The 27,830-nt window shown below is 42.5% G+C and overlaps 1 protein-coding gene across 2 annotated transcripts; it reads left to right on the forward strand.

Annotated features, from left to right (window-relative positions):
* Window positions 1–544: 544 nt before the first annotated feature.
* Window positions 545–27,830, forward strand: LOC136713085 (probable E3 ubiquitin-protein ligase MGRN1). 2 transcript variants are annotated; one of them, XM_066690000.1, is made up of 17 exons: window positions 545–1,042; window positions 3,820–3,938; window positions 4,638–4,726; window positions 5,513–5,659; window positions 7,177–7,294; window positions 9,269–9,335; window positions 9,735–9,778; window positions 11,496–11,543; window positions 12,459–12,527; window positions 12,976–13,135; window positions 14,337–14,446; window positions 15,313–15,539; window positions 16,520–16,631; window positions 16,894–16,939; window positions 17,572–17,676; window positions 21,611–21,654; window positions 22,331–22,412. In XM_066690000.1, the coding sequence occupies exons 1-16, from the start codon at window positions 955–957 to the stop codon at window positions 21,649–21,651; spliced, it is 1,590 nt and encodes a 529-aa protein (XP_066546097.1). In that variant the 5' UTR covers window positions 545–954; the 3' UTR covers window positions 21,652–21,654; window positions 22,331–22,412. The 2 variants fall into 2 exon arrangements, with proteins under 2 accessions (XP_066546097.1, XP_066546096.1); XM_066689999.1 differs by lacking the exon at window positions 21,611–21,654 and having other exon boundaries at window positions 22,331–27,830.

Raw genomic sequence — 27,830 nt, forward strand, 5'->3', positions numbered from 1 at the left:
CGCTCTGATGAACTGCGCCACTGAGCCTGCGCGTCTTATGAGCTGTCTGTTTAGCAATAGAATAGATCATTATTACTATTTAGTAGTAGTAGTAATAGTAGTACATATTATTTGTAAAATAGGTTAAAGTACACCAACCAGAGAATATTAGTTAAAATCCCGCTAGGGACATAGCTATTGCAGCCCACAGTCTATCGTTGACCATACCGATTATTATTTGATATATTGCTTGATAATTGAAAGGGTAGTAAAAGAATATCAGTATAAATGACAGTAATTTCCACATAAAAATGCATTTATATAAGTATTATTATAAACCCATGAATGGGTAATACACGACATTATTCAAACGTGATATTGAATGATGCTTTCCCCGTTTTTTGTGATCACAGGGTTTGGGATTTGCACGTATATGAAATATACTATATGAGATAATAATACACAGTTGTAGTTTAATGCACACGTTGCGGATGTGGAAGGTAGCGTGGCTATTGATCCCCCAGCACTACATCTCCCACAATGCCGTGCGCGTCGCGGACGCTGCTGGCTGCCCGCGTATGTGGCGCGACACCCTGTTGCTGGGACGGAACACAACAGCCACCGTCTTTCCTGTTTGTTTATGTTCTCGGCAGTTTTCGGGTTTTAAATCGTCACATCTTGCGGACTTTACCCCCATTTTTGTGGACATTATCAATGTAACGCAGAAGAGATTGCCGTCAACGCCTGAGATCTGGAGAGAGAAAAACATCGAGCATCAACAACATTAAGAAACCCAGAAATCCTCCATCATGTCTGACTGATTCTTTTGCCCATTTATTTTCGCAATCGTCGTCATTGTTATTATTGTATTCCTCAACCTGGAGGATCTCATTGAGTTTTCAAATAGAAAAGGCTGTCAGTAGTGGCATTACAGCATTTTTTCGGGCACTCAACGTTTAGAGGTTAGCGAGAAAGATGGGGTCGATACTCAGCCGGAGGATCGCTGGGGTTGAAGACATTGATATTCAAGCCAATTCAGCCTACAGATATCCCCCCAAATCGGGTAAGCACTCGTGTAACCTGTATCACACTGCCCGGGCTCACCAGGACAGGTGTTGTCACTTGCCACGGTGCGGATATAACTCAGCTCCCGTCACAACAAACGTGTGGCGGTTTTCAGTCCCTGCATTGTTTTAACAGATATAGACTGGTATTGTCTTTTTAAGTCCGCTTTTGTAATGCAAAGAACAGTGATTGATTGTAGAACAGAAATATAAATACGTTTATAAAGCTATGAATAATTGCAATATTATGACACGCCCACATATAAGTTGCTAGTATGTTAATGCCATATTAATAATATTATTACATTGTTCTAATGGAGTGTTTGCAGTTCTGATAACTAGTTTATATATACCTGTACCTGTACTGGAAATGGCCAACATCAAGATGCTTAACAATCATCTCTCTGTCACAGTCTGCAGAAGATGCTATTTTATATGGAGCATGGCACAGCTTAAAGCACAACCTTCTTTGCCAACATCAGTACTAAAACATGTTTTCTCAATCTGTTTTTTGAAATGTTATCCCAATGATGAAAAAACATCCCGGTGTACCTGTGAAGATGTTGTCCTTGACTATCTCACCCATCTATGGTGTGACAGGAATAGCCACATTACTGGTGAAACCCACTGAATGGAGTGACAACAAAAATAGGTTTCTTAGAAAATGCCAACAGAAGACTGTAACCCCCCCCAGTGAGTGAGAAATATCCGCTCAGAGAGAGAGTTCCATTTATGTGACCTAATATTAAAAATGCAATCATTGGCGAATAAATTAAGTGCTTTCAGTAAATAGTTTTTTTGCCCTGATTAAGTGGCCCTGATCAAAGTAGTGTGTCTTGAATGGCTCGGAGCTACAGCAATGGAGACCAGTGTTTGTGGTTTGATGCAGTGGAGGCGGGGAAGCTGTGCAGTGAAAGCTATACACCTGTAGCTTCAGGTGATTTAGCACCTATGCAGGGGACTTGACCTTGGACTCAGTGACTGTGCCGGAGCAGCATGGCACCTTTCTGCTGGTGTGATGAATTGCACACCTGCGGCTGATTCCTGCGTGGTGCCAGAATGGAAAATAAGACTCGCGCCATAGCAGTCTGAGGCAGGCCGGGCATAGAATTGCGAAGGGTTGATACGAATATTTGGTGGAGCACAGATTCAAACAAATCCCGTCAGACGAACAATGTTTTAATTATGATCTCAGTCTAGTAGGAACAGGCTTCAGAGGGCTAGGTGTCTGAATTTTCCACATCAGACCGGAGAGCTGCTTTGTCCAGTATTTGCAAGACATCCTAGAGTGTAGAGACAGTAGAGGGTGGAAAACAAGGGACATAACAAAGCAGTTTCCACCTTGCTAAGTTTAGGCTGACCTCCATTATATTGTGCTGTTTGGCTGACTTTGACTGAGATAATATTTTGGGCTTGGTATTGTTCTGGGAAAAGTAGTTCTTGGTCGAGTTAATATTCCATGCAAAACTAATTCTAGTGAAACTTTTTTTAAATGCCCCATATCTTATTTGGAATTATGGAAGCTGGGATAATGTGATGACTCAGAATAAAATGATGAATGTTATTCTTCTGTGTAATGTTGGGTACAACACAACATATGCAGATGGTACATTCCCATGCCTGCATTTGATTGTCAGCTGGATGATATTTAGTAAGGTGTAAGCAGCCAGGTTCAGGCTACCATGATTTTAACACTTTTGGTTGAAGAAGCTTTTGGGACCCAGTTTTATTTTTGCTTCATTGTGACATCTTCCACAGCAGACATGTAAGAGTACGTGACTGAAGCCTGAGCTGCCGAACTGTCTGGGTAGTAAAAATGATGTCACAAACCAGAGCTGCTGAGTGTGTTTCATTACAGCTTTATCCCATGGTCTAAAATGCAAGAACCTTATTATTAGTGCTGTTCTCCAGATTATAATGCCAGTGTAACTGAAGCCTCAGCAGCTGGTTTGAATGGTGTAATGAGGTGGCTCAGTAATAAGATTGTGACTCCACTGGGAAAGTGCGCAATAGTTTTGTCCAAGTACGGATTTGTTTGAAACTTCAAGAATTGTGGACTATCTCGAATAAACTGCACTCAGTCAAAGCAACAAAGCTTGGCCCCTATTCAGGGTGATTCTACTGCTTTTACACATTAGCCAGTTTTTTTGATGTAGCATCATCATGGCATATGTGGATGACCTTTGTAATCGGCTTAGTGTTGACCGCAAGAGACTTTATTTATGAGAAGAGACAATTCATCCCATCTTGACGATTGGGTTTGCTAATTGTTAATCGATAATAGAATTGCATCCACCGTTTCCCAAAGGAACCCAGAGATTAAACTGCAGCATTGATATAGGTGGGTAAGGTAAAATAATTCAGAGTTAATATTCTCATCAGACTCAATAGAATTGTTTATTTACTATACTACATTAAAAGGAAGCTATTTCATAAATGCAAACACTCAGTCTTTCAAAGTTTCACTAATGGATCAGTCTTTGTTTTAACAGTCTACTTCCCCCCCCCCCCCATTGTAACACAAGTAATGGACCTCCATGGGAATAAACTCAGATGGTTCTTCCCACGCTGACCCTTTGGAAATACAGATTTTACAGTTTTGGTTGGTATCTTTGCATTAACAGGACTTGTATATTTTCCTGCATGAATGGTTCCCCTGACATGCTTTGCTGTGTACTGGTGAGATTGAATCTGTCTCAAAGTTTCCCATCTTTAGGACCTCCTGCTTGAAGCTTTTGCTAATGAGGTTCTAACTGGGCCAACCTCTCATTTTCAGGGAACTACTTTGCCAGTCATTTTTTCATGGGAGGGGAGAAGTTTGACACTCCACACCCTGAAGGGTATCTGTTTGGGGAAAACATGGACCTCAACTTCCTAGGGAACAGGCCTGTACAGGTAGGAGGAGGCTTGAAAACAGTTTTCGCTATTGATGAATCTGGAGACCAGACTTGACCAGACCAGACTGGAAAATGCATACACTAGTAACTTATTAATGATGACTTAAGAATGACTTCACTGCTAACCCATATGTTTGATGGGGGAAAAATAAAGTTTCAGTAATTAGTTTCACATTTAGTGTATTTTTCACATGTTCTCCGTTTACAGTAGTGTCTGTTTTGGCAGGGACCTGCATCGTCCCTTAAACTAAGACCTGCTTAAGCTGGCAAGAGCCTCGATGATGTATCTTGTGTCTGAGTTTTTTGACGGACTACTTTGTAAGTCACAGAATCCCTAAGCTGAAATCCTCATTCTTCATTGGTGTGTATAGCATCTGTTCAGAAGACCATTTTCTGCGCATGACAAAAGAATGAGAAAGTTCTCTAAGCATTACAGGAAGCCCTTTAGCTCTCTTTGCATAAAGTGGCTTCTCCATAGAAACAGCCCAATGTGCAGTTATCCCTTGACGATGAATACAGACAAATGAACAGTGACTGGAGACTTTTCAAGGCATGTGGTCACTGTTACCGAATTGTATTTAAAAAGTAGATTTCTTAGATCAGTTAATGAATTAATTTCCCCCCTTCTGTGTGGATTGCATAACAATAAGCACACCAGTGTTGCTGCAGGGCCTGACTAGTTTGTGCTTTTCTACAGTTTCCATATGTGACCCCTGCACCTCACGAGGCTGTGAAGACCTTGAGGAGTCTGGTGAACATCAGGAAGGACTCGCTGCGCTTGGTCAGGTGAGCAGTAAGCCTGCAAGCATCTGCTCACAACCTCCAGTGACTATCACGTTAGTCTTAGGATTACTCTGCTGTCTCCTCTCTGCTTGCACCTTACACCAACCGGGCTAGTGGTCTTTGAGTCCCAAAAAAGGTAGGACAGCACTGTGTATCCAGACCACAGTACTGGGAGACAGGATTATGCAGCAGGGCAGAACGGTCTGTTCAAACTAGGCTCCAGTGTGTTTTTGAGAATATTCTGGAATGCTGTGTGTATTAAACTGCTTTTCATTCTGTGTGTATTAAATGTTTTTTTTATAATTGTGCGGCTCAGTTGCCTTTGCCAGTGGCGTGGCACGACATGACATTCCTCTTGCCAGATGTACATGCTGTTTGAGGGCAGCTCGAGGACACAGAAGTACAGTTAATTTGTGGAAACAAGAAAAATAAATACAAGGCATCAGATTGACACTACCAGAGATCAGTCTCCAGATAAACAGAAGGTCGTCATTACAGTTCCGATCTTCTGTTGAAAGAGGTAAAAGGCAACCATCCCGGCCTTGGGTAATTCCTCTGTTAGATTGGAGGAGTGGATTAGGGGTTGTGCTTCAGAAATTATATGTTTTGCATTCAAAATGTCAATTGTCAGGTCATTAAAATCTGGGAAGAGCTGCAAAATATTACTGCTACTAATGCTTCTCAGTACTTTAAGTGCAAAGTAGATCTGGACTGGAAATGAATGATAAACTTGAAGGGTGACTATGAACCATGAAGACTGACTGCAAGCGAATGTTGCTTGTGTTGTAGGTACAAGGATGACTCTGACAACACCACAGAGGAAGGGGGGAAGCCGCGGGTGCTGTACAGCGTGGAGTTCACCTTCGATGCTGACGCGCGTGTGGCTATAACTCTGTACTGCCAGGCGTACGAGGAGTTCTCCAATGGGATGGCCGTGTAAGATCCTCAATTAGACCGCTCTCATCAGAAGGACAGCCATGCAAAAGGAGCACAGATTCAAAACTTAGTGTTTGTGATCATAGACTTTGTAAATGTTGTGTAATGATTATTGTAGTGCAGCTATATTCTCACCCAAGGCACGCCCATGGCAGACAAAGTGCTGAGGAAAAATATTGCACATTCAAGTTAATTTCTGTGAATAATCAAATACTGATGAAACGCCTGGTGGAATTTTAAAATACGAGCCAAGATTTCTGGTTGTCCCCTAGTTCAGTGTGCCACGATGAATATATTGCACGCTTTTGAATGTTACTTGCCAGCAGCTAAGAGTAATCTCAGCTCCCATGTTGGACCCCTTACAAGAACATGCACTATTAATGCAACATTCCCAGTCTTTGGGGATTGGCTGGTTACATCAACATTTAATTTCATTAGTCACTGGTACGTTAGCGACTATAATTGAAGGCTTTAATGCTGATGTCCTCAGCTTCCTATACAAGCTTCTCCCAGAGTTGCTGCAGTTAAAGTGTTAAATAACATAACATGGTCTTGTAGAAAGAAAAATCAAAACAACCGGAAAAACAGAACATTTTAAAATGTGGTTTTGAAAGGGCATTTAAACTCCTCCAAAACAAAATAGCAAACAGACAAAGCACTAGTCTCTTAATGTTGGCATAACATGAAGCCACAGAGCTGCCACAGTCACGTACTCAGACAGGGAAAATATCTCGAGCCCTTAGCAACTGCCCGTCACCATGGATACGCCGAAAGTTGAAGCAGAGCAGAGTGAATGTTCAGAGTTGGGTGGAAAACAGGTACAGCTTGCCTTATTTTTTTACATTTCTAGTTAACGGTAGATTTAATACAATGGCACACAGTGAGTGATTATTCTGTGAAATGTATACATTTAACTGTTTAAAAACATGAGCAACAGAGCAGAGACTGGAGCCCTTCAGCAGTCTGCTTCTTGTAATTGTCAGAGAAATATGGTGGTGCCTAAATGCCAATGCAATTTAATTCTTTAGTATCCTATATAATGGAGCCCTTTCAGATGTCCATTGACGGTGTTGGGAATACACTTCCCGCTGTGAAATTGCTGGAAGAATGCTCCTTTTTAAGTGTTGTGTTCATTTATCTTAATAATGCGCCACAGAGCATAGTAGTGATACTTCTGTGGCTAGGTTATATAATGACAACTTCAATTACGTGGCTATCGTATCGGACCTTGCCTTGGGATTCTTTCTCGACACTGCTGCTGTTTTCCACCCCACGAGTCCCCTTCTGACCACTGAGAGCTGCCGTGGTTGACACTTGCCATCTCCCGCGGCTGAGACTTTTACATGCTAACTTGATAAATAGACAGCTTGCCCCGTAGAGCTCTTGCTGTCTAGCGGGAGCAAGTGAGAGAGATGATACTGCACTTATGTGTGTGAAAGACCAAGTGGTTTTGCTTTTTGTGGAGTGAACATGGTGAAAATGCTTCACGGCAGCTTTTCGGTCTGTTTGTTTTGAAGGTACAACCCCAAGAACCCTGGTATGGTGTCCGAAACGGTGCATTACAAGAGAGGGGTGAGCCAGCAGTTCTCCCTGCCGTCCTTCAAGATCGATTTCTCCGAGTGGAAGGAGGAGGAGGTGAGTGTCTCTGTGCCAGTGTGAGCAGCCAGTGCTGCAGGCGCTGCCACATTAGTGATGTGTTCCCTACCTAACCTTGTTCCCCGGCTCACTGCTTTTTTAAAGTGATGAGCTTTTCCATTTGCTTGCCCCACCTTTTCTCTCCCACTGGTGTAATTCAGTAATAACAACAATAAAATCTCCTCTCAAAAGAAAGGCACTGTGAAGATTAAGATTAATAAGTAACACATCTTCCGTTCCCACTCTTATTAAACTTATTTTTAAATGAAGTGCATTTAAAAAAATAAAAAATCAGATAATTCTAGGCTTCTATTGTTGTTAAACTACTGCAGGAAAAACTCCCTAGTTTTTTAGGATACTGGTGAACATCAAGGATGACAATCATACAAGCACTGATTATTGCCGTTTCATTGCTCTCCTGGTAATTGGAATTGAAGTAGGCCTTCCTTGTAGTTTCCCTTATTGGGTTATTTTGCACATCATGCAAGGCACCGTATCAAATATGTAACTGGAGATATTTACCATGGCATGCAAAATGGATGTGTCTGGCAGCTGATAATGGCAAACGAAATGCACCCTCTGTACTTTTTACTAGGTTACAAAACTGAGTCATTTGTGACTCAGAGCTGTTGAGATGTACAATCTGTGTTTGTTCTTGATGGATTTCTGTTGATTTCTTGTTATGCTGTGATGATTGTTTTAACGCTTTACATGCCTACTAGCTGTAAGTTTGCTTTCAAAAATACACACCATTTATTTAGTAATTTAGTAAGCACGTTATTGGGGACTTTTATTTCAGCACCATTTAAAGTGAGATATTTCAAGACTCCCTAAGTTAAGTGTCCGAAGGATTCTCTTATGGTCGTGAAAGTTTTTCCCCCCTTTTCTGATAAGGAAATAATCCTGACAGTTTGTAGCCAATGGTAATTTTTATGTTTTTTATGGTTTTTTTTGTTTTTATGAAGATCTTTTCAGCTTCAGCAAAAGATGGGAAGGCAAAAAAAGCAATGGCAGTTATTTTGCATTCCCATTGTCCATGTCTTTCCAGAGCATTAGGGTCAGGCTGTGTGAAAAGTTCTTGACTGACATATTGTTCAGCTCTGACCTGATGCCAATCCCTCTGGGACACATGGGGTGAGAGCGCTTGAGCGCTGTCTGAAGCACAGTGATCAATACTGCCCTGCAGCACAGCCTGTTACGAGGCCACTTGGAGATGGATCACAGCTCCCTGCTTCACAACAAGCACATCGATTAGATACCTGCATGGTGCTTGAAACCATTATTGAGCTTTTCAGATATTCACAACAATGTTTGTGTGGTAATTCAAGTTTGCGGCTTTCCACCATACAAGAGTAATTGGCATTAGCTGAGGAGAGCATGTGGGCTGATGGGAGTGAAAGAAGAGATGCTTGAATGGTTGATTATTCTTCAGTGGGGTTAGAAAGAAAGCAAGGAGAAGAAGAAAAAAAGCTAAGGTTTTGTTAGGACAAAGGCAAGTTATTAATGTGATCTGGCAAAGAACAACATTTGCATATTTATGTAGGAATCTGTTTCTGCTGTGCATGATGGTGAAATCATTATTACCGTGCCTTTTACCAACTGATTGCATGTGGAATTCAATCTCCGGAGTGTGGGATGAAAAGTTCTTCCACATTACAGTGTAATGGTCTGTGACCAAGATGAACCCTCACTCAGTTCATCTTAATTAACTCAGAGGAAGATCCCCTTTGCCAACTGGGTCTGGAATCCATACTGTCTTGTATGATTTCTACATCATTAGTAAATGACAGGCACAAGTACCTATTGCTTGTTAAACATCTTGATATTCCTCAATAGACACTATCTTCCTCAGGAGGAAGAATGTTTTATAGGTGATATCAGCTCCTCTGTACAGCTTGAGCCTTTGACATGTCTGTTGTCAAGGTAATTGATGTGAATGCTCCATTAATAGGAATCTTTTAACTCTCTTCTCAGCTTAACTTTGACCTGGACAGGGGAGTGTTCCCCATTGTGATCCAGGCTGTGGTAGATGAAGGAGATGGTAAGTTGGGTTTGTCTGTTCAGCGTTGCCTCGGCTTGCTGTGGAAAAGTGATCCGTACAGCCTATTGAGTCCTTGTGTGCCCACAGTTAAAATGTGCACGTTTCCAAGGATGTGTGACATAATTGGCATTTGTCCCCCAACGCTTTATAAGGGTTTTAGCAATGGAACAAGTTGATGAAGGCTTGGACGATTCTACATTTTCAAATGCATTTTTATTCAGAATATTCTCATTGAGTTTGGCCATGCCTCCATTAGATTTTGATTGGGTTTTCACAAGTCAGCGTAGATGCCTAATCAGGCCCTGGTTTCCAGCGGCCTACAACAGTCAACACAGTTTTAGCAACTTCTCACCCATATAAAGATTAATTGAATTAATAACCTTCTCATTCTGGTTGCAGATGTCATGGGACATGCACATGTTCTTTTGGCAGCCTTTGAAAGAGTAAGTACGAGTCTTTATCTTCCGTTTCCTGATCCCCACATTATCTGTCGTGAATGAAGGCCTGATTCATCTTGAAAACATTAACCATGTTCTCTGATCTGTTTCACAAGAACGGGCGGCAGATTATAAAATATAGGGGTGACCATGCTCCAGCCTGTGATAACATCAAAGCTTAGACACCTCCCCCCCAGAAGAAATGGCTAGCATTTGCAGAAGCTCTGAAATCTCTGTTCTGAATGCTTTTTTTATTCCCCACTGATCAGTCTCTTTCTGCTTTGAAACAGCTAATTGATTTTCTGCTTGGCATCCATGGAAGATCCAGAGATCTCAGGAATGATTTCGAAACATTTTAAGACAAACACAAGGTGTCAACACAATAATTTAACTACTTTTCTGGGCACCTGAAAATAAAGTCAAATAAAACACCCCTCAGATTTTGCTGTAATTGACTAACAGCAGCCAGTCAGGGTGTGAGAGAGATTTGGGAATGAGAAAGCTGTGCATGAGTAAAGCTGTAAGAAGACTGATTTAGAATGGTGTAATGAAACAGCCTTGCCTTGTACAGTAGATCTCAATCTCCAAACCACTCATCATTGGTAGGGTGAAATGGTTTGGCATCTCTCGTTTACGGTCTTTGCACCTCCCTGTACTGAAACCTAGTACACATATTTGTGTAGTCTACTCCTTTCATAAGAAGGGTCTCAGGCTTTTCCTGCCTTTTTAAATGCAGGAATGAATGTTCTTGCAAATCCTTTGGGCATGCAGTGTGGTTTCCCCTGCTGTGAAAGCCATTTACTGGCTATGGGGGAAACATAGCTGTATTGTAGCTAATGGGCACAGAGACTTTCAATCACATTTATCCTTTTGGTTTTCACTCGGAAATTATGTTTATTAAAGAGATCAGAGGAAATATTAATTTTCATTGTAGCCATGTGCAGAAAGAAGAAGAAGGGGGAGCGGGCATAAGATGTTATCTTTTTATTACCTCTGTAACTTGGTTTGCTGAATAATCAGCTATTGTAGGAGATAGAGTCACTGGAGACCTCGGCTAGCACACTGTCTGTAATAACCTTTGTGAGAAACAATAGCAATTCAAGGATTTTACATTCAATGCGTTTTTATGCCCAGAATGAAATGACTAATGTGACATCAGGAAGACTTCTTGCTGGTAAATAGCCTGGGTGTTTTCTGATTAGTGTTGTTTTGTTCCCTTTTTGGTTTTATTTGGAAGGTGAGTGGACCTGGCTGGAGAACTTAAGACTTCCAGTAAATGTCTTGTCATCTGACACAGTACAGAATTCAGTTTCAATCCAATTAGTTTCTCCTGGCTGCGATGTTTTAAAGGTCAAACATGTATTTCAAACTAGTAGGACAGTCCTCTTTGAACAAACTGTTTAGACTCCTGCCTCCAGTGACACTAACAAAGGCTGTTCTTGTGAAGTTTACACATTTAAATCTGTGATGTCTGCACTTCAGGGTTCGAGTGTTTTGGCTCCAGAGGACTGCTGTACTGGTTTGCATATTGTATTTCACCCGTTTGCAAGCATTCACTTTTCCAAAATGCTACTAAATCATTCCATTGAGCAACATGTCAAGCAAGGAGACTCTCAATCTCAGAATCTCTCCTGCAAGTCTTGGTTCAGGCAACATAATTTATTAAAGAAATCCGATTGTAAAAATGTGAAAATAATGATTTGAATCATTTCTTAATTTGCAGCATGTTGATGGCAGCTTTTCAGTGAAGCCTTTGAAGCAGAAACAAATTGTAAGTCCTTTAAATGAGAGAATGTATATGTATGTTTGTGTGTGTGTGTGTTTGCAAGCAGGCCTACATTTGTAGACCTTGTGTGAGATCTTTTATACATTCCTCTGACCAGTTAGTTATGGTATCCCTTAACAGAAATATCCGGTTGTCACATGTTTCTAAATTTACTGTCCGTACAGTCTGTACCCACATTTTCCATGAAGTCTCTCTTGCTCTGTTAGCCTGTAGTTCTCTCTGTGTAACCCCAGTTAAACATCAACCCAGCTGTGCCTCTGCCAATGCCCTGGGGGCAGGAATAATAATAATAATAATAATAATAAAGAAAAAAAAAAATCTATGTATAGAGATCTTTTAAGGTTCATGCCAAAAATATGTCACTCGGTAATGAGTAAAACAGAGGGCTGCTGTGGCACATCTCTGGAATGCGCAACTTGCCATAAATCCAGTCTTTTCTGTGGAGAAGGTTAGATTCTTCTGCTTCTAAGTTCTAATCATTGAGATTGCAATTACGATTGCCACTCGCTGTATGGAGGTACATGGTTCAGCAGGTGATGGTGGAAAAAAACAAAGCATATACATATATATATATTTTGTAGGCTTTGTGTGTTGTAATTTGAAAATATGCGCAGCAGCTGAACATGTATTTGTACTGTACACATACAGATACCTATTTGAGATTAGAAGTATGTGTACTAAATTCTTCTTATACTGGCAGTTATTCCAATTTAAAAAAATCAATTTTCTCAGCCCTTTCTAGTGGTTTCAGTAAAAAGACATGTACACCCCATGCCACACCCATTACTTTGGACATGTCCCCTAGCTCTGTCCTGATAGTGCTTGCCAGAGAGTCAAATCAGCTGTCAAATCACCTCGTCCGTCCTTTTCACGGGCCCTCTTTATTGTGTCCTGCTCTAGGTGGATCGCGTCAGCTATCTGCTACAGGAGATCTACGGGATTGAAAACAAAAATAACCAGGAGACAAAGGTACAGCTGAAACTGAACTTGTTTGTTTATAAGATCTTGGTTCGATCATTCTAAACCTTTCCTTTCCATGTCTCGAGTATCTCTGGGGCCGTTCTAGTAATGAAGCCTCATGACAAACTATAGTCCCCCGTGTTTATCAGAGTGTAATGACCCACACACGAGCCACACCGATAAACAACTGTGTGAGTGATTACATATGAAAAGTTATCCATTACATACAGATGATTCACATTGTATATTTATTGGTGTAAGAGGTTATCATTAAAATGGTCTTAAGAGGTTATTCATAAAATGTACTTATAAAATGTGCTTATAATTCCTTAACCAAAAGCACACACCTTTCAAGTGGTTTATACGTCATTAGACTTTTCGAATCATAGCCAGACTTTGACCTCCTCAGGACTGACTGACAGACAGACATACTGCATCTGTACTCTGTGATTGTTAGCCCTCAGATGATGAGAACAGTGACAACAGTAACGAGTGTGTGGTGTGCCTGTCGGACCTGCGGGACACACTGATCCTGCCCTGCCGACACCTGTGTCTCTGCAACTCCTGCGCCGACACCCTGCGATACCAGGCAAACAACTGCCCCATCTGCAGACTGCGTAAGTGCCCTCAAAAGGGGGTTGGGGGGGTGGGAGAGAGAGAATAAAATGTCCTCCACACCCTTAGAGAACATCCTTGTCCAGTCGCGTCCTTTGTTGGGTCACTCCCCTCAAGTGCTGTTCCCACGCAGGTGTCTCTCTAATGTCGTTTCCCCTCTCATTCCATTCCTGCAATTGTTAAAAAAAAAAAAAAAAAGTGTGGCTACGTTTTCTACTAGTTCAGCCAATTTAGTGCACTCTACAAATGCAACACTGATTACTCACGAATAAGCCCTCATTTTCCCTAGTGCTCTGAACACGAAAATTATGGCAGTTTAAAGCTCTTGAGTTCAGAACTTCAGGGAGATCTAATAGGTACAGATATAACATTTCCTCTTGCCCGAGATGGTAAAAGCCCTTGAACGTCAGCAAATGGCGACACCTGGTGGACAGTGTGCATACAGTCAGGTTCACACGGGATAGAGAAAGCAGGGGCGGCTTCTGTTCCAATTGAAAATGGTGAACTGATTAAAATGGGGGATTTGACTGAAATGTTAAAACGATTAAAACCCATTCAGTGTGATTAGCCTGTGCACTTAGTATTTGTAATATTTCTGGGCATTGCAATCACTGGGTTTTGTGCATGACTGAAAGGCAAACTAAATACAGGATTTAATAGAAGGGATTGTATATCTCACAGGGAGGGCACAATGATTGCAGTTATACATAAACACAGGTTTTGTCATTTCCTCAGTCCACAGTGCTTTTGTCTTTCCTGCCTCAGATACAGAATTCCCTGCAGAGCCTGTAAATAGGTTTTGTACAGCAAGATTGAGGTCGTGCTGATTTTATTTGAGGAAGACAAAAAAAAAAAAGAACAAAACGAAACGCTGACTAAAATAGCTCAGAGTTTATAAATACACAAGGTGTACCAATGACAAAAGAAAAGTCTGCGTGAATCTGTCAGCACTGTGGTGTTACTGGGCTACAGATGCGCAGACGTTTAACGGCCTGCCTCTGTGTGTTTGGAGATGTCTTTGCCAGGCATTTAAAAACAGTGGGGGCATGGCATTGGAAGTCATGGTAATTTGCACCGTTTTTTAAATTATTTATGCGTTTATAGGTAATGAGATTGTTGTTGAAGTTATGGATTGATCTTGAGAGACTTGCGTGTTTCATTACAAACGGCAACTTTCTCTCCCAACCCCACCGACTCCCCCAGCTTTCAGAGCTCTGCTTCAGATCCGCGCTGTCAGGAAGAAGCCCGGCGCGCTCTCCCCGGTGTCCTTCAGCCCAGTCCTAGCACAGACCATGGACCATGACGAGCACTCGGTATGTGGCCCTTCACCGTTACACGCCAGCTTGTCCTCTTGTGTGAATCTGTACCCGGGGGATTGTTTTTGTGCTTCTCGCTGCTTCAGGGACTCTGAACTGTTGTGTGTCTGATTATGTCGATAGATGTGTGTGTAATGTATCAAGTACTGAGTTTTTTTTTGTATTGTTTTTTTTTATTATTAGTTATTCAGTGATCCAAGTAATGTAACTCTGCTTCCCAACACTATGGGAGTACAGGCATTGATAAATGAACGATTGAATGAATTTAATTTAAGAAAACAGAGCAGACCGATTTGATGAATAAGTTGGAGAAGATGAGAGGAGCGGTTTAAAATGACACACCTCCACAAAGGGAGAAGATGGGCTGCATATTTGAAATGATAATGAGAAGATCTGACAGTGGGATTCGGAGAGATTTTCTTTAGAGTGCCTCCAAGAGCTCAGCACACAAGAAAGCAAGCGAAGGAACAAAACAAAACCATTCACTTGATAACCAGGTTTATTTGTTTGGGTTCCACTGAGAGAAACATTATTTTTCTTGAAATTGTGCTAATTTTCATAAACTGCAAAAGGGGGAAGTTGAGGAAAGGATATCCAATTTGATTTCAAGGCCTGTGCCGGCTGTTTTTTTGTGAGTTTGGTGGAAGCAGGCTGGAAACCTACAGAAAATCACTGTTTCCTGTCTTTAAATAGAACTGGCTGACATCCCAGTGGAGTCTCTGTGCACTAATCTGCAGTGGGTGTGGGTTTGTCATCATTTTGTGAGTGCATTGCAGAGAACATGGGATGAGTGCAATTTATTGGATATGTATGTACATATTTATTTACTAACATTTTGTCTCATTTTATCTTTGCTACTCCAGAACTCGGACAACATCCCTCCCGGTTTCGAGCCCATCTCCCTGCTGGAGGCTCTGAATGGCCTGCGCTCAGTGTCCCCTGGGATCCCCTCTGCGCCCCTGTATGATGAAATCAATTTCTCAGGGGGCCTTGGTGACTCCCTGCCTCTGACAGGCCGCCAACTGGGCTCAGTGGAGCGCTCTGGAGACAGCGGCCTGCAGAAGAGCAAGGCCAGCAAGTCCCCAGACAGGTGAGCACGGCGCAAGGCTGGGGGTGGACGGGGGGAAACGTGCCACCCCAGCGTCCAATTGCAAACCTATGAACTCTTGGTTCATCTGCTATGAAAAGACAGTGCAATGTACATGGCACCCAATACTTCATGAACTTTAAGTAGGTAAATATAATCACTTCTGATGTAATGTATCTAAGATAAGAAATGCCGTCTTTTTATTAAATTTTTCCCCCTCCTCTCCTCCTGTACCTGATCTTTGCATTACAATGTAGTATAATGTGTTTTTTAGCAGAAATCAGCGACCCAGGTCCAAGGCACTGCAGGAAAGTTATTTTCCTTGCACAGCACATTTCGACTGTATCAAAAGCCGAGCCGGATTTCATAGCAATGACCTTGCTGAGGTCCTGGAGAAAGATCCCCAGTCCAGACTGCGCCGTGCTCATTTTATTATCACTTCATACTATAGATTTATTTCACCTTCCTGTGACTGTGCAGATTAAGTATTGGCCCATGCCCTTCCGTTCCCACCGGGAGCGTCCAGGAAGCCCTGGCAGTGTGTGTGCTTTCCATCTATGTGTGGAGGAGTGCAAGATGTGGCTGGAGGTCACACTGTGCGTCTCCACGGCCACGCAAGGCGTCGGCTTTTCCCTGTGATCGAGCTGCTTGACGCTGTTGTCCTGCGATTTGCAGATCATATGAGCTAGTGAAGGAAACAGATCTGCTCAGCTTAATATACCATCATTGCGACTGACTGAGCCCTGGGGAAGAATTGTTCAGTGTAGCGAAATGCTCCTGATCCTTTTAGATCAAACCTTTTTAAAACATGGTATCCGTGTCCAAATGATAATTTAATTTAATATCAGGAGTTCACAGAAGATTGCTTTATTACAGGTGTTTACTTTATTCTGCTCTAATTTTTAATCCCTCCCTGTGTGAGGCCTGCTTGTAATGGTGTTTAAACAGTAGCAATCTGAGCCTGTGACTCTGCCCCCCCACAGACCCCTGCGCTCCCCCTCGTCCCCCATCCAGGAGGAAGACGAGGAGAAGCTGTCCGAGGTGTCCGATGCCCAGCCCCACGCTCTCCTCTCTAGCAGCCCCACGTCCGCCGAGGTGAGCCTGCCGCCGGGCAAATCGTGTGGACTGTGCTGAAGATATGAATCCATCACCCGTTTCTTTTCTACTGAACTATTGTCATTTCATTATAAAAGCTTTTTTTGAAAGTTAAATTCAGCTCTGAGTACAATGGGCTGTAATCAGGATTGCAGGATATGTCACCTGTGAGTCTGGATATTGTTCAAATTGCTGTCTTATGTGAAGACTGCTGCTAATTCACTGTGTTAAGGGTCTCTCCTTCCCTTCCATTCCTCTACAGACCACTCCGGCTGGGGAGGCTCCAGAGTCCGTCACCCCTGATGAAGGTGAGAATGGAAGTGGGGCCAACGTGGCAAGCTGTTCAAACACAAATCTGTCCCATGCATACTAATCCAATGCAAAGAGTATCTCCACGGCTGGCTTGTATAGTCATTTAAAACATAAGGACTGTGTTGCAGCACTGGGAAGAAAACACATCTCTACATTTCAATGTCAAAGGTCTAATGCAAACAAAATCCCTTTCTGCAACATAATCGTGGCACAATGAAATGCAGTCTATCTCGCCACGCATTTCACTGTGTCAGATTGTAGGTGGTCTGTTCGTACCAACACCACCTTCATACTCGTTCACTTGGCGAGGATTTGATCATTTATTTTGAAGTGTATTTTATGTCAGTTCTATGAATATAGGAGAGGAGTGTCCAGCTAGAGGGAGAGGGGTAACCCGGCTGTGGGAACCGATGTGGCTCTGTTTCTGTATTACATTGTTGAACACTGGTGCTTTACTCCTCGATTAAATTTTTTTTTTTTTTTTTTTTTTTTTTACAACCAATCACTCAAAGATATTGGCTGAGGTGATTCTTCTAATTAAAGTTCAGGTGTATACGCAATAGGCAATTGATGAAAACTCTTCACGCGTCAGCTGACTTCTGAACTCCTGTCTCTGTGGGCCTTCCAGACGAGCGGCCGCGCTCCGTGGGGGAGATCCTGCAGGACTGCAGCAGCGAGCGCAGCAGCCTGACAAAGGCTGAGAGCGACTCCCCGCTGGAGCTGTCCCTGCCAGGTGAGGTCCGAGCGCTGGCCAGAGGGCCGGTCACTGTACTACATCCACCGCCATAGATCGCATATTGCTGCAGATACAAAATGATGACTTGCTATGATCAGTAGTATTATTCATATGTATATTCACAAAACGAATACATGTATGCGTGTGTGCGTGCGTGTGAGTGTCTATATATACACACACTCACCTAAAGGATTATTAGGAACACCATACTAATACTGTGTTTGACCCCCTTTCGCCTTCAGAGCTGCCTTAATTCTACGTGGCATTGATTTAACAAGGTGCTGAAAGCATTCTTTAGAAATGTTGGCCCATATTGATAGGATAGCATCTTGCAGTTGATGGAGATTTGTGGGATGCACATCCAGGGCACGAAGCTCCCGTTCCACCACATCCCAAAGATGCTCTATTGGGTTGAGATCTGGTGACTGTGGGGACCAGTTTAGTACAGTGAACTCATTGTCATGTTCAAGAAACCAATTTGAAATGATTCGACCTTTGTGACATGGTGCATTATCCTGCTGGAAGTAGCCATCAGAGGATGGGAACATGGTGGTCATAAAGGGATGGACATGGTCAGAAACAATGCTCAGGTAGGCCGTGGCATTTAAACGATGCCCAATTGGCACTAAGGGGCCTAAAGTGTGCCAAGAAAACATCCCCCACACCATTACACCACCACCACCAGCCTGCACAGTGGTAACAAGGCATGATGGATCCATGTTCTCATTCTGTTTACGCCAAATTCTGACTCTACCATCTGAATGTCTCAACAGAAATCGAGACTCATCAGACCAGGCAACATTTTTCCAGTCTTCAACTGTCCAATTTTGGTGAGCTTGTGCAAATTGTAGCCTCTTTTTCCTATTTGTAGTGGAGATGAGTGGTACCCGGTGGGGTCTTCTGCTGTTGTAGCCCATCCGCCTCAAGGTTGTACGTGTTGTGGCTTCACAAATGCTTTGCTGCATACCTCGGTTGTAACGAGTGGTTATTTCAGTCAAAGTTGCTCTTCTATCAGCTTGAATCAGTCGGCCCATTCTCCTCTGACCTCTAGCATCAACAAGGCATTTTCGCCCACAGGACTGCCGCATACTGGATGTTTTTCCCTTTTCACACCATTCTTTGTAAACCCTAGAAATGGTTGTGCGTGAAAATCCCAGTAACTGAGCAGATTGTGAAATACTCAGACCGGCCCGTCTGGCACCAACAACCATGCCACGCTCAAAATTGCTTAAATCACCTTTCTTTCCCATTCAGACATTCAGTTTGGAGTTCAGGAGATTGTCTTGACCAGGACCACACCCCTAAATGCATTGAAGCAACTGCCATGTGATTGGTCGATTAGATAATTGCATTAATGAGAAATTGAACAGGTGTTCCTAATAATCCTTTAGGTGAGTGTATATACACACATATATACGTACTATATTTACGGCTTTGTTACATCTAAGAAAATTTAAGTAGATCAGTGGATACTCTAAGAAATCAAATCTCAATGTCTATCATGTACAACAAATCAATGCAGACTAAAATATAATGGAAGAAATCAAAAGAAGATTGACAATGAGATGGAGTGCATTCGGAAGTAACAACATGTGGTTGAAAGGAAATCTGCCCATTTGCCCAAAGAGAAAGGTATTTGATCAATGAATACTGCCAGTGCTTACTTATGGCTGTGAAACCAGGTCACTTAATGCAAAAATGATACAGAAACTGAGGATGACACAAAGGAGCATGGAAAGATGTATGCTTGCAATAACAAGAGATGGAAAAATAAATAAATGGATCTGAGAACAAATGAGAATTTCACTCTTTCAATTGTCACAATGTAAAATGGCAATGGGCCGGACACACTGCAAGAAGAACAGATCAAAGATGGACAAAGGAAACTTTCGAATGGATTCCAAGAGATGAAAAAAGACCTAGAAAACGACCATATAAACGATGGGAAGATGAAATCATAAACTTTGCAGGCATGACCTGAAAAAGAGAAGCTGTAGATCTATGCAAGTGGAAACAGTCGATATTGGCTGATGGTGATGAGATATACAGTACTGTTCAAAAGTTTTAGGCAGGTGTGAAAAAATGCTGTAAAGTAAGAATGCTTTCAAAATAGACATGTTATTAGATTATATTTGTCGATTAACTAAATGCAAAGTGAGTGAACAGAAGTTTTTGTGGAACTCGGCAGGTAGGTTGGCCCAAAAATCCTGGAGAACTAACCACAGTTCTTCTGTGGATTTAGGCAGCCTCAGTTGCTTCTCTCTTCATGTAATCCCAGACCGACTCAATGATGTTGAGATCAGGGCTCTGTGGGGGCCATACCATCACTTCCAGGACTCCTTGTTCTTCTTTACGCTGAAGATAGTTCTTAATGACGTTTGCTGTATGTTTGGGGTCGTTGTCATGCTGCAGAATAAATTTGGGGCCAATCAGATGCCTCCCTGATGGTGTTGCATGATGGATAAGAATCTGCCTGTACTTCTCAGCATTAAGGAGACCATTAATTCAGACCAAATCCCCAACTCCATTTGCAGAAATGCTGCCCCAAACTTGCAAGGAACCTCCACCATGCTTCACTGTTGCCTGCAGACACTCATTCGTGTAACGCTCTCCAGCCCTTCGGCAAACAAACTGCCTTCTGCTACAGCCAAATATTTCAAATTTGGAAACCCCTGTCTGCCTTGAAATGTCTGCCTGGGAGAGACCTTGCTGATGCAGTATAACTACCTTGTGTCTTGTTGCTGTGCTCAGTCTTGCCATGGTGTATGACTTTTGACAATAAACTGCCTTCAGCAACCTCACCTTGTTAGCTGAGTTTGGCTGTTCCTCACCCAGTTTTATTCCTCCTACACAGCTGTTTCTGTTTCAGTTAATGATTGTGTTTCACCCTACATATTGACTTGATGATCATTAGCATCTGTTTGGTATAATTGTTTAATCATACACCTGACTATATGCCTACAAAAGCCCTGACTTTGTGCAAGTGTACCTAGAAGAATTGATGCTGTTTTGAAGGCAAAGGGTGGTCACACCAAATATTGATTTTTGACTTTGATTTTTCTTCTGTTCACTCACTTTGCATTTAGTTAATTGATGAATATAATCTATGAAAATGTCTATTTTTGAAAGCATTCTTACTTTACAGCAACTACCTAAAACTTTTGCACAGTACTATATATATAATTTTTTTCCTCCCCTTTTAACCACCATGCAGGCATGGTCTTCTTACTTGAAGTTGTCTTTTGTGTTAAGGATTTCCCAAAAATATTTAATCATCGACTCATTAAAGCAAAGGCTCTTACTTATCCCAAGCAGTTGACAGAGACTAGGCAAACTACACATGTATCAACACTGGCATCTGCTGCTGTCGAGCCATTTCAAACACAGCCCCAGTTTTACATCTCTTTTGAAAGATGGAGCATAGAGATGTACAATTGCTGGCTCAGTTCAGTCACAGAAGAAAGTGTAGTGCAGTGTAATGGCACCAGGATATTTCATTTTTATTGATGCTGTCAGAAATACCATTCTCTTAACAACTCTTTGTTTCTTGATTGACTTCACTGTTAAGATTTCGCAAAGCAGCTTAATTTCATGGTTGCCTAAGATTCGTCATGCTTTCACTAACTGTGTTTAGCTCATGTAAGGATTGGGTCACTCACTCTTTCAGCTCAGCACATGAATGAAACCCATTGCTAGTCTGGGCATGGTAAACAAATGAAATGAAAAAAAATATCGGAATGGGGGTTAAAGCAGGTAGTCGGAAGATTATACATTTGTATGTTTTTCTTCTTAACCTTGTTTCTCACTTGCTTTCAGTCACTGGGACTCACTTCTAACCAGTGTGCCATTGTTCTTTGTTTTCTAACCCTGTCTCCCTCCCTTGCCTGTCCCCCTTCCCCTTCTTGCCTGGCCTCTCCTTTCCTCTGGGCAGCCCTAGGTCCCGATTCCTGCTCTATTGGTATTGAGGAGTAACTGGTACGTTGGCTTTCCTGTCTCCCTCTGTGGTGTCTGTGCTGTGTCCCTCTTGTGTGCTTAGACCAGGCTGGGATGGCCAAGGCTCTGGCAAGGCCTCCCTCCCTGGCCTGAGCGCCCCCAGGACTGGCACTCTGCCGGATCATGCAGCAGCAGAAGGCCGCCTTGTGTGTTTGTGTGATTTTGTTTTTCCTGGCTGGCGTCTGTTTCTTGTTGTACAACTTCAGCAAAAGAGGAAACTCAAGCCACACCCTCTTGATCAGACTGTGATGTGACGTTAATAGGAAGTGGCCCATGACCTCACCTGCCGATCTATGCAGTATGGAAATGCTCAATCGGCAGTAGACTTTTTTTTTTTTTTTAATAATTGTATTAAGTAAAGTTATAAACCATACGATTGTGTTATCAATAGCAGATGGCATCTAAGTTGCAGCCAAATTAGACCCTCTGTGAAGCAACGGGTGGGAGTTAAAATGCTGCTTTTGCCCAGACACTGTGCTGGCAGCAGAGTGAAAGACTGAGGAAAGCGATACTGTCAGTGAGGGCAGTTTCTCTCTCTCTGGTCCATTCTTGGACTGACCCCCTGCAGCCAGCCTTGGTAAGTGTCCTGCCAGCCCTGCTACGATGGCTGCAGTTGACCGCTGCCCCCTCACGGTGTCTCGCTCTCTCCTGTCAACAGGCTCATCCGAGTCCACGGAGAGCCTCAAGAGCCAGAGCACCAACAGCTCGAGCCAGCCCCTCCTCTACCCCCCGAGCAGCCTGCACCTGGAGGACGAGCAGCTCACTCCGTAATGCCAGCCCAGCCCAGCTCAGCCCAGCCACACCCAGCCCTGACCTGCTTCTTCGAAAACTGCCCGTCCCCTCCACCCTCTTCTCCTCTGACAAAGTATAACCCCCTCCCCTCTTCCAGCCCCTGACCTCCTCTCCATGGGCCAGCCAGTACATCAGGGATTGTGGTCAATTGGAGCTTTTCCTATAATTAGAAGGTGCTCAGTTCAGACAAGGTTGCAGAAAATAACCCTCGTTGGGAGACTGCTTCATCCTTCCCACAGCTGCTTTAAGCGGTGGTTTTGAAGAAGTCGAAAACCTGTTTTCACCTGGGGAATGGCATTACTTGGGTCGGTATGGCTCATCGTGACTGTAATTGACAACAAACCCTGCTTCCCAGATGGATGGCACCTTCCCCAAGTCTCAGCTCAGCCCCTGGAGTGGCCTGCTCATTGAGTAGCAGTACAGCTCCACGGGCTGGACTCTCTTCTCCTTTCCACTCCTCCCCTCCCTTTCCTAGACCTTCAACAGGTAGCGCTTGCTGAAACCCACCCCCTGTACAGCAGCCCATGTTTCTGACGGAGACTCAACACACAACGCCAGACAGTGGGGCGCGGTTCAGACCCCTCCCCACACTGCCATTGCCTTCATTACACAGCATCTCAACGCACCACTTCCTGCAGGTGTGTCTATGGAATGTCATAATCATTAGTGAGGTAATCCCCTTGTGTTGTTGATGATAAATGGAGATAGATAAATGCTGCACTCCCATATTTAGTGCTTTAATACTATCCAGGGGCAACTGTTCAGTAAAAGTCACAACAATGCCCTTAAAGTTAGTAATATGTGTGATACGATCTGTACGCACACACAGGAGGTGATTTTCTGGGAGAGAATACGGTGGCATATTCCTTGTCTGGAATAGGAGAGTGATATGGTTGCTTTAAGAATCGGAAAATGATTCCCAAGTCTCGCTTCTTGATCTACAGCTATTAATCTAAACATCACCAAAGTGGGAAATCTACATCTTCTGTATAGTCACCTCAAGCTGACCTCCTCAATGGTACAGGCAGAAAACTGTGAACACCTTTGTACTACATATCGCTAATAATTTCAGATGGTGAAACACAACATCCGTCGTCCTGATTAATTATATCTGTCATGTTTCATTTCTCCTTCCTTTTTTTCTTTCTAATATGAACTTTTTCATATCCTGTTTCTTGTTGTCATCGTCACCTTGATCCTCGGTCGATCAATACCCGTCTGTGAATAGAAAAGGGCGGCTTCTACAGCAAGGATACGTAAAAACCAGCATTCTTTATTTAACAGTCGAGAAGATGATCCAGCACTGTATTACAGCTGTGCAGAGAAGGCGCAGCGACTCATTTTACTGTTCGACCTGCTTCAGGATTTTGGAATACCATCTACACAGCTGATCATTTTGTAAACCATTTAAAAATAAAAAAACATAATTCTATTAACTTTTTACATGAGATAGTGGCTCTTGTAGCCTATGACCATACCTGTACAATACACGTGTGACTGTTTGTAGTGTGCTGCCTCTCGTACATTGATGTAAAGCATTTCGCTGAAAGTACTGTTCCAGCTCACTTTTCATAAGCACTGTATTTGTGTTTTCCTACGCTCTGGAAGGATCGTCACATTTCAAAGACTTTATATTGGGTACCAGGTTGTGTGCTCAAATGTTTTTCACGCTCTCTGATGCAGAGATGAAATGCTCTCAATGAATAGTGCTTTAAGTGACCAGTGTACACTGCCCACCTGTCTGCTATTATCATGCCCCAGTCTCAGGATATCGGCCCACTACACCTAAGATTTCTTGTATTCCTGACAGCTTTGCTATACGTAAGGCTCTGCTGGGTGGTTGAGTGAGTACAACAAGCAGAAATTAATCTATATCACACTTCTAATGTATTTTAAAATGTAGGCCCCTGGTGAAGGGGACAAATCAGAAAGCAGTGTGTTCATCTTCACACTACACTACTATTTTCCTACCTTGACAATGGCTAGCTGGGCAGTCTTTGGTTCTGTTTCCATATCCTCTTGCATATAGGTACATGTGCCTTTTGAAGACAATGATATTACCTGGCTGCTAGTTGTTTTGTGCTTCTGTATTCTCAAGCTGCAAGAAGATACCACAAAGGAGGAATTCATATAGTTTTGAACTGTAGTAGACTTAGAAGACCTTGGCATTAAGACTTAACTCGGGGGGGCGTCACCTTAAACTGGTGCACAGTACCTGGGCTGTGTCTGTCTGCTTCAGCCCTTCTCTGTACGACTGAAATGTAGAGGAAGAGTAGGTTAAATACTGAGAATAATACTGCATTAGGTTCTGCCTTCACTTATTCGCTGTTTGTCTGTATAAAGAGTATCTGCATCCTCTTTCTGCGTACATATTTACTCTCCCTTCAGTGCACACAGGGAAATGTAATTATTTTTCTGCTAGAAATGGTGTGAGAGGTGTGAGTCTGTCTTTTTCTGCATGAAAAATGCAAGTAAGGTTGTCCTTTCTTTGCCAGCTGGTGGACCAGTATAGAAGTTTTGAAATCTATCCCAAAAACTTATGTTAATAGATGTTTTATATATTCATTAGATGACTGCCGTTTTAATGAAGTAGATCTCACCATTTCACCAGTGAGGACGGGCCAGATGGTACAGTTGTTATTGTACCTGGGATGGTGATGAGACATCCCTCAACGCCACAGGCTCACGGTCACGCTGGGATCAGTTCAGGTCTTTGGGATCCACTTTCCATAACCCTGACTGGGATCAGATACAGGGCTCATGACATTTACCAGATCACTTGTGTCTTTTTGAGTTGACATCCTTTAGCTACTCCAGGCTACGTGGGTGGTCATGTGGCCTTATGCTCGCCCTGCCCCTATTCCAAAGCATGTTGCCAGAAAATATTGCGTGTGAAGCTGGTTATTGTCCTTTGAGCCTTAGAAAACAAAAGTTTTCTCCCTGCTTCCCCCGTCTGTGTGCTGCTTTTGTAAAGATAAGTCAATGATTTACCTGGAGGTCTAGGCTAATTACTGCAAGAGCATGTTTTTAATGTAGAACTGTACACTCTGTAGATGTTCAGCGATGTGTTATTTATCAATCTATTATGACTATGTTATTTGCCTTTCGATGTTTTCTTTTGGTATTGCTTTTAATATGCCTTCTGTCGGTGCTGTGCTTAGAAAATGCTTCTTAACGGCATCGTATATCTGTAAATTAGATTTGGCATGTGCATCCTTAGAGCTGTAGATCTTTTATTTCTTGCTGCTTTGATTTGCTTTTGGTAGCAGTTGGCTAGGGGCATAATTGCATACTGAAGTGAGAGAGAGAGAAACCGGCATTGATTTATTATTGGCTTCCCTAGCAGAGGGAGAACATCAGACGTATATACTTTTTAAAAGTATTTTACTGTTAAGGAGTACAGAACAGGATTTATGTTGTCCACCCCCAGTAACTTGGTGGTGTTTGAACTGTAGGATAGGAGGCACAGGGACTTTTTAACCTCTCTGCTGTGAAGAGCCCAGTGAAAAGCTTTCTCCAGATATATATACTGGCTCTCAGCGAGCTGATGGAAATGTCAGTGTCTGTTTCCACATCAAAAGGAGCTGCTAGGTGCTTTGATCAGTCCTGGAGTCGGACTGGCTGAGGATGTTCAGTGATGGAGCTCGATTGAGAGGCCGAGCTTGTTTGCTTGTTGTCTGGAAAACACAGCAAAGTTGCTTCCCTGTCATGGAGAGGGTCGTGCTTTTATCAACAAAGCCGAGCAGGCAAAATATTTGATTACAAAGCAGGCCTAATTGAAGCCGCTGCAGCCGGCATCAGATATTCAACAGCAGGATTGTGTTACATACAACTTTTATAACCAGGCATGACGTTTTAAAAGCCCCCCCCCCACATGCTTTCATTCATGCTTCCTGTGTACAGTATATAAAGACCTTTCTGCAGTTTCCGTCACAGTCAACTCCACAGCCTAAATCTCAACATTGTAGCTATGCCACAAGTACGTTTTTTTGAAAAGGGGATTTAAAAACCAGAAGCTACGATTTGCCACCAGTCCATACGTGCTTTGAAACAGGCTGTGAGATTTCCAACATGGCTGCTTTGTGTTTAGAAGTGCGTATGTGCTGATGCATTTTTTCTCTACCATTGTCTTTTTATTTAACTTCTATGAAGAGATGGGGGAGTGGGTGGGTGGGGGGGTATTGTTTGTAATAATTGGCACCTCTTATTAGGATTTTCAGATTTTGTATAATTATTTTCCACTTGATTGTTTCATTGCAACACAGCTAATGTACTCTGTGCCTTGTTCTTGCTCTCAACATAAAATATTGGCCTGGAACCCCCACCCCCTCCAATTACAGTGTAGTTATTCCATGGTGCTGGACCCCAGGTGAGGTGTATGGAGATGGAGCGTTTCCGAAGGCTGAGTGTGTGTCCCATCAAAGATGCCTCGCAAATGGCACAAACCTGCTCAGTCTGGAAATGCAATGCAGTCTTGTATTACCCTCTCAGCACTGGAGCTCAGGCTCCTGGCTTCTGAACATCTCCTGTATTCAGTCCAGCTATGGCCAACCACATGCAGCTTGCATTGAGCTGTGGAATATGCTTGTCGATGTGGGTCAGACTCTTGGTTTTAAAGAGAGAAGGTGTAAAAACGCTGTTGAATACAAACTCTGTGCGGCCTGTCCACTTCTGGCTCTAAGATGTGATTCAACACGTACAGGGAATGACACAACAGGATTTTAGGGACAGCTAGTTTGCCGTGGAATAACTAGAATCCTGTTTGCTGCTGCAGATGCCTTAGCTTATGGGAAGAAAAATGAATTGGGGATGTTTTTCAGTTACTACAAATGTACTCAAGGTATTGTACATTTATGCAGTATGTATTGACAATGAGAAGGAAGACTTTTGAAGAAGTGGAAAACCTTTTTAGGTACTGTTTGTGCATAGAATCAATGTGATTTTACATTGTATCAATTTCTTATCTTTTATTTGTAAAGTGTTTATATATATATATATATATATATATATATATCTTTTCCTTATAATACTCATGCCTAATTGCCATACAGTATGTTAATGCATTGTTAACTTTTCATTTAAAAAAATAAACAAATTAATAAAACATGGCTTTTGCTGATGTAGTTTTGGGTTCCATTATTTGATTACGGTGCACAAATGGGATTCTGTTAGGATCGTCTTTAAAAGGAGAACTAAAATGTTACAGACTGATATGTAAAAGCCAACTGAACTAATTTACATGCCAAACTGCACAGCTGTCTCAGAATCTAAAGCAAAGAAGGGTGATCCAAATGATTGCTATAAGACAGCTCTGTATTCTTGACATTTTTCTGTTTCTGCAAATATAATAAAGGAATATAAACTAA

This window comes from Amia ocellicauda, chromosome 17, assembly GCF_036373705.1.
Source record: "Amia ocellicauda isolate fAmiCal2 chromosome 17, fAmiCal2.hap1, whole genome shotgun sequence".
Taxonomy (NCBI): domain Eukaryota; kingdom Metazoa; phylum Chordata; class Actinopteri; order Amiiformes; family Amiidae; genus Amia; species Amia ocellicauda.